We start from the raw sequence: 7,515 nt of genomic DNA on the forward strand, positions 1-7,515 counted from the left end.
AAGCATAGGTATTTTATCACTCCTTTCTAACGCTTTAATAGAGCAGAGGAAGGAGCAAACTACACCTATTAACCCTGGAACCCAAACTCAAGACTCATTCCAAGATTAGGTTGTAACCATTTTACCTTTAAGCAAAATTACGAAGTTACTAACTTAAAATCAAATCATAGGTTTCCCATACCAAAACCCAACTTCCCAGTAATAGGTGCTGGAGGCAAGAACTCCCAACAGGGAAGAGGCACCTGGGTGGCTCGGTCTGCCTTTGGCTCGGGTCACAATCCCAGGGATCCCTGCATCAGCCTCCCTGCTCAGTGGGGAGTCTTCTTCTCCCTCTCCCCCTGCTCCTTCTCAAATAAAATCTAAAGAAAACAAAAACACCCCCCCCGCCCCCCTGCAACAGGGAATTGCCTCAGGTCAGGAAGAGGGCAGAGCCTACCTACCTGGAGAGCAGACGGCCTAAGCTTCCACAGCCTGATTCTACCCATTTGCTAAACTCCCCTAGAAAACAGGGGCAATTACATTATTTTACAGGTCTCCTACTTGTGTTTTCCTAAGCATCTCACAGAGTAAATTACTAGCCTGAATACAGAGTATTTAATTTAGGGTCAGACAAGCAAATCAGGGTTGTGCACCCCTCCCATCTTTTAGAATCTAGGAACCCAATGTTCTTTGTGATCCCTACCAAAAGCCCAAATGCACAATTCAGAGGGCTAAAACAAGAAGCCCATGAAAGAAATCATAGTTAGAGAGAGGCAACTTCAGGCCATAGATTTAAGCATGCTGCTGAGAAAAGAGTCAATGTCCTCAAAATGTGAAGGTCCTACCCCTCCCTTTCCACTAGCAAGCAGTGGGAGCACTACAGGCTGGAGTCTTAGCCCAGATCTGCCCTTCTCAGGGTTCAGAAAAGCTTCAGTCCTGGTTAGCAGCCCGTTACATGTTATAAAGTATCCCAGAGATCTGAAGACCACATGGCTTCAAAGGTAGACAGAATGTACTTCCGGGTGTGCAGCACAGAGAACATGACCACCCATCCGTGGGTGCCAGGAACTGCGTCACCAGCACAATGCTATGGCATGCAGTGTCAGCTCACAAAGCACCTCCCTCTCCCAGTCACAGGCAGGCAGGTGAGGGCAGCACCAGGATTTATTGAACTGTGTGCCTTAGTACAGGCGCTGGGGCTTGCCCATGGTGCTCTTGATGTATAAAGCCCGGACGTTCTGCCAATTCTTCTTGAGCAAGGACACCAGGAAATTGACTGCTAAGTGGATGTTGTACACAAGCTCGTCATCCGTCATCTTCACGTGGCCAACAGCCACTGCCAGACATAGCACCTGCGGGAAGAGTGAGGTCAAATCAGGCTGACGGCTAGATGGAGAAGAATCCGAGTAGGCACATCTACAGGCCCGTCCCTCCCCACCCCTCCAGTGACCCTACGAACGGTACTCTGACCCCAGGCCAGGAAGACCAGGGCTATGTGAAAAACTTCAATTCTGCCCAGTGACTGTCACATGTCCTAAGTATCACAGAAAGGCAAACCAGGGCTCCCATCTGGAGAATGGGGGTAAACTTCAGGACTGGTGGTGCCTACCACCACCACGGCTTAACTAAGCTATGCAACCCAGTCAGACCTCCTTACCTTCTTCATCTGGAATTTGATGGTGGACTTTACTTCATCCACTTTGGCCACCATGTTCTCATTGTGGGTCAGCAAGGAAGGGAACTTGCCAGCCTTATTCAGGCCTGGGCCCAGGATTCGTGGGATCTGCTTGATCAGAGATTCTGAAGCCAAAAAGGCATCATACTTCTTGGCTGGTAAAAAGAAGCCATTGGATGCTTAGGATCTGGCCTCTCGAAGGCAAGCTCCAAACAGAGTTCCGTCAACCAACCACAAGAGTGGCCTCTAACCACCACACTCTACTCCTCTTCTCCACGTACCAAGTCTTTTTAATCCTCTCCTCATTCCAGCTTATCTCTATCCCCTGAACTTTTACTGGCCCAACATTCACATGAAACCTGGTGTCAGAAGCCCAGGCTGATCCACTCTCCTCATGTTCCAATAGTAAATGCACACACTGGTTAAGACTGCTTGAGTTCAAATCCTGCTTGCCTACTTCCTAGTTACAGGACAACCAGGGTACCAGTTTCCTATCTGTGAACTGCTTCCACCACATAGGATAAAGATGGAAAAAAAATAAGAACAGAGAGAACTTTAAGTAGACATCCTATTTCAGAATATACCAGCACCTGACTGGTCAACTTAGGGGAGCTCACCTGTTTAGAAGAATCCTCAAAGCAAATCTAAAAAGGAATCTTTAAAAGGTTAAAAACTATCACTCAAGTTAACCCACCACAGCAATCTTTTCCATCATGATTCTCTGCACCCTCTTCCATCATTTTAAAATCCAGATGGCAGTACTGCCACTTTTCTACCACTCCCATGACAACTGTCTGCCCAAATACAAAACCACCCTAAGGCACACTCACCCAGCTTCTTGACTAATTTCTTATTCTTGTTGAGTTTCTTCAGCGCCTCAATGTCCATGTGGGGAATATCCACTGCCTTGGCCTCATCACAGTGCTGCTGATCCCCCAAAACACATACGGAGAACTTGGGGCGGGGAGTGGACTTAAGCCTGCGTTTGGGGGGACAGAACAGGTCAAGCCCAGCCTGGGGTTCCGAAAGCAGGTGAAGGGGTCTGGGGCCGCTGCAGCCACGGAGCCTTACCCAGAACGTCCACATTCACCAACAGCTAGTCTGGCTTCTCAAACTAGCCGGCGGGCTCGGCCAAGGCCTCCCCACGCCTCCCCTCTTATTTTAAGACCCAGGGTGGGGGTCCGTCCAGCCACGCCTGCCCGGGGCAAGGGGTCTGAACGACCCAGGCGCGTCCGTGCCACCCGCGCCCGCCCGTCTCAAGCTCAACAGGAGCCTGGAGGGTGGCGACGGGCACGGGGGCGCACGGAGGGCTGGGTGGGGTCAGAGCGGTGCCAACCTGACGGTGCCCGAGAAGCGTTTGTCCTTCTGAGGGTCATAGTTCTTCAGGCTGATCTGCAGCTCCACCGTCTCCAAAAACCTTAGAGAAGGCGACAGAGTCAGGCGGCCGCCCGCGGCCTGCACGCCGCCGCCCTCCCCCCGAGCCCGGGCTTACTTCCGGCGCTTGCGCTGGTTCCCGTGCAGAACTTCCCGCACCGCCTCGTACAGGGTGTCGCGGGAGACTTTGCTGCTGCGGGAGAGACGCAAGACGAGCGCTCGGCACCTGGAGGCTTCGGCGTGGTCGGAAGCCTCGGGCCTCCAGACGCACCCCACCCGAGGGGATTCCGGACACCACGTCGGGCGATTGGGCGCGACAACGACAAGCCCCGAGGAAGAGCTACCCTACTGGGGGCCTGGGACTGCAGGACGACGCCCGGCGACACATGCCCCTGAGCGAAACAGGGCCAAAGACCACCTCCGATTCAGCCCGCAAGTTTCCCATCCTACCAGGGTGCCAGGAATCGCGGATGGGGGCGGATGGCTCCCTGAGCGCCACTCACCTCATGGTTCTTCGCGCCGCAGTAACCGAAAAAGAAAGCAATGGAGTTCGCGCATGCGCTCAAATAAGGCTCTTGTTCTCGCGAGATGCCTTTTCCTGTAGCTTCCTCCCGAGCGCGGCCGGGTCGCTCAATCCCGGGGAGCGCCGCCGCCTGCTGCCGCTAGAGGGCGCTGCCGCGCGTTGCACAACTTAGACTGGCTCGAAGGCGAGGAGGTGCGGCGGTCCCAGGCGCCCCGTGGCACGCGGAGAATATCCCCATTCGCGCCAGCTACTGCCGGCCACTTAAGAGGCCGGTCCTGGGCACCGCAGCGTGATGGCCGCTGAGAGCGTGCAGTTCCCGCATGTTTGTCCCTCCACCCTTTTCCTCCCACCGCCCCTGCTTCGGGTCGCAAAAGCAGGCTTTACTCCTGACCTTTCCCTCATCATCTTGCTCTGGGGCTCATGGTTTCAGAGAAGTCATGAGAAGGGAAATGTCATGAAAGTTCTGTTCCCGGCCCCTCGAAGCCTGCAGTGGGGGAAGAGCTGGGAAGGTAGTTGATAGTTGATTGAATCACACCTACCCAGTTAAGTGTTTACTATGAACAAACCTTCTCCAACTCCAGACAGCTGCACCCACCTTCAAGGCCCCATTCCCCCAGGGGTCAGTGCACACTTCACCTACTCAACAGACAGCTCTGATAGGGCTGAGCGGAGTGGCATCACACATCATCGCCAAGAACATGAATGAATGAACTTGAGAACTTTGTCACCTTCACCAGGAAAAAGATGCCCCTTGTCACTGAGTAGGGTGGGTGGTGGTGGTGTCTGTTGGTTTTCAACAAATACCCAGAGTTCATAGGAAGGCAGACGCTGCTTCGAAGAAAATATTAAAACTTCCTGCTTTTTAATAAATTATTATCCAAGTCAGAACACAGAGGGTCATAACATACACTTGGGTGCAAGATATTTGTGCTGAGGACACAGGTCACCTCAGGGATCCTGAAGCATCATTCATCTACCTAGGTCTGCTTTGACCCTACTGAGGCCTTTCTGAAAGTTTCTGTCCCCACAGTCTGAAGTAAAAGTGACAAGGAGTGAGCCCAAGGTCAGCATCCCTTGGAAATAAAGCTCATCAAGGCTGCTTAGCCCAGGACCTTCCCTGCTGGCTGGGAGGCCAAGATGTCCTCTCTGCGTCCTGGAGCAGGGAGGCAGCGGACCTCAGCCTTTACCCCCAGGCAAGGGGTCAGGGTGAGGTGCTGAGGGCAGAAGTATCCTTCAGGCAGCTGGTGAGGGAGCTCCAGGAGTGTGGTCCCTTAGTGCATGGTCAGGGGGCCAGATGTCTCAGGGCGGCCTTCAGGGACTTCCTCAGGAAAGTGGTGTTGAGCTCTAGGGCTGTGGCCAGGCCCTGCCTCTGGATCTCAGTGATCTGGGGAGAAGGAAGAATCATATCAGGACTCCAGCAACCCTTCCCCCTCTGCCCCATGGCACTGTTTAGGAGGAAAGAGAGAGGAATCAGGACAGAAGGACAATGGAGGAGATATCTAAACGCATTACTTTTACTTCACCATGATTATACGAGGTCTTTGTGTTCAAGTGGACCTGGGGTCAAATATTAACTGTACAACTTACTAAGTCAGCCACACTAATAACAGATGACAATTATTGGGTGCTTACTACGTAGCAACACTTTATAAACATAACTTCATGTAATCTGCACAACCCTCCCATTATACAGATGAGAAAACTGAGGGTCAGAGATACTCTGTTGTGGCTGCCACATAACTTCTGGGGCCTGCTATTTCTTCCCTGACCTGCCACTACAACCTCCTGACAGGTCTCTGCCATGTATCTTCTCTCCAGTCTCCACTCCTTATAGATGCCAGAGACTCCTTTATAAAATGCAAATCTGACCAAGTCACTCAAGCTTCAGTGGTTCCCTGGGACAACTACCAATGTCTCATATTGCAGTCCCTTCTTCCAGGATCTACAGGGTCTCCAGAGGATCCAGGAGCCTCCTGAAATTGCGCATAAGATGTGTGTTCAGATTTTCATTTTTCTGGGAGGATCTATAGCTTTCATCAAGTCATCAAATGGGACTGTGACTCCCCAAAAAAGGTAAAGAGCCAACAGCCAAGGATACCTGACCTTCAAGATAAAAGTCCATGCTCCTCATCATAACCTACAGGGTCTTCCATAGGATGCTAGCATGGCCTGGCCATGGGACCTTGGGCAGGTCACTTTAATCTTTCTGGGTTTCAACTTATCATCTATAAAATGGAGTTAATAATAGTATTTTATCATTGGGCCAACACACGGAATAAACTAGCAAGTTAACATCAACAAAGGGCTTCGAACTGTGCCCAAGCCGTAGCAGGGGCTCTGTGGTATTAGCTCTCAGTGTTTTAACTCTGACCTCTAACCTCACCCCTCCCACCATCCACTCTCATGTTTTTAGGCCTCAGCTACTACCTATAGATCCCCTTGGATGCTCATCGCTTATAGTTTCCTTGGCCTGAAATGCCCTTTCCTCAGTCTTGGCCCTTGGCCACCACTCACCCTTTCAGAGCTGAGCAGCCTGTCCGAACTCCCAACCACAAACAAGGTTTAGTTGCCTCCTCCCCCTCTGCAACCAAATGCCCCGCGCACACCTCTTGCCTGGCTCCTTCCAGATACTATGCTGATCTGGTTATCATCTCTCTCCCACCTCACTAGCCTGGCACCAGTGGAGAGTGTCAAGTCAAGGACAGGGACTGTGTTATGGACACCGTTGATTCCTCAGGGCCCCACACAGCATCTGGCTCACAGCAGTGTGGGCTGGATGAACGAACTCCTAAGCAGTCTCGTGCCCCAGTCCGAGGCTTGAACTTGTAGCTTCCCTGGTTAACACTGAGGGTGTCTTCCCTGGCAAACATCTAGAAGTACCCGCTCGTGGCATACTCAGAGCAGCAGCACCAGCCCTCATGGCCCTACCAATACTCACATTGGCCTGGTACTTGGTCATCACCGTCAGCATGAGTTTGGCATAGGCCACAGACGTGGTGGCTGCTGGCCCCTCTTTACAGAGCTTCTCCATCAACACACTGAACTTCTCAGGGGTCATCTCCACCTGCACACATTGGGAGATGAGACAAGAGAAGAAGAAAGGGCCCTGGATTCAATTCCGACCTCTACCACTTTCTAACTAAGTAACCCTGGACAGGTCACATAACCAAACAAAGCCTCAGTTTCTGCATCTGTAAAAATGGCGCTCATGATATCTAATGCTAAAGACGGTAAAGAATTAAATGAGATATGCACATAAAGCCTGGCACACAGGTCTCGGCCTCACTTGGTGATTGAAGATATAAAGGGCTGAGGAGTCCCCAGGGTACAGCCAGCATAACAACAATAGCTCTCCTTAATAATAATTTAATAAATACTTGTTATGCATCAGGCACTGTTCTGAGCATTTTACACCAATGACCATTTCGACCTCATCCTGGCCTTGTGTGGTACATACTATCATCACTCCCCTTTTGTAGATGGGAAAACTGAGGCATAAAGAGGTTAGGTCAGCTACCTAAGTTATAAACAAATGAGGCGGAACTTTAGGTAGTCATATGGCAAAATTGCCAAAATATACTGTAAGTTTAAAAAGCGAAGTAGATGGGGCGCCTGGGTGGCTCAGTTGGTTGGGCGACTGCCTTCGGCTCAGGTCATGATCCTGGAGTCCTGGGATCGAGTCCCACATCGGGCTCCCTGCTCGGCAGGGAGTCTGCTTCTCCCTCTGACCCTCCTTCCTCTCATGATCTCTGTCTCTCATTCTCTCTGTCTCAAATAAATAAATAAATAAATAAAAAATCTTAAAAAGCGAAGTAGAGCCCTGAGCTCGGTGTGTTATCATTTATGCAAAAAAGTAGGCAAAAAGTCACCTTAAACACGTGTCCTTGTATATAAAAGCATCTCTGGGAGAGTTTCCCTGAAACTACTAATGCTGACTAGCCCTGGAGAGGGGAGTCTGGATGGG

General features: G+C 51.2%; 2 protein-coding genes across 2 annotated transcripts in view; both read right to left on the reverse strand.

Annotated features, from left to right (window-relative positions):
* Positions 1-1,125: 1,125 nt before the first annotated feature.
* On the reverse strand, positions 1,126-3,614 carry RPL10A (ribosomal protein L10a). The gene is made up of 6 exons (XM_021684663.1): positions 3,532-3,614; positions 3,147-3,221; positions 2,991-3,071; positions 2,485-2,633; positions 1,637-1,809; positions 1,126-1,331 (listed from the first exon to the last, which is right to left on the reverse strand). The coding sequence occupies exons 1-6, from the start codon at positions 3,534-3,536 to the stop codon at positions 1,161-1,163; spliced, it is 654 nt and encodes a 217-aa protein (XP_021540338.1). The 5' UTR covers positions 3,537-3,614; the 3' UTR covers positions 1,126-1,160.
* An 801-nt stretch (positions 3,615-4,415) lies between these two features.
* The window catches only part of FANCE (FA complementation group E), a 13,060-nt gene continuing 9,960 nt past the window's right edge, over positions 4,416-7,515 (reverse strand). The window contains 2 exon segments of the mRNA XM_021684599.2: positions 4,416-4,935; positions 6,490-6,615. Coding sequence (XP_021540274.2) covers positions 4,834-4,935; positions 6,490-6,615 — 228 coding nt within the window. The 3' untranslated portion in view covers positions 4,416-4,833.

Source organism: Neomonachus schauinslandi, chromosome 8, assembly GCF_002201575.2.
Source record: "Neomonachus schauinslandi chromosome 8, ASM220157v2, whole genome shotgun sequence".
NCBI classification, from domain to species: domain Eukaryota; kingdom Metazoa; phylum Chordata; class Mammalia; order Carnivora; family Phocidae; genus Neomonachus; species Neomonachus schauinslandi.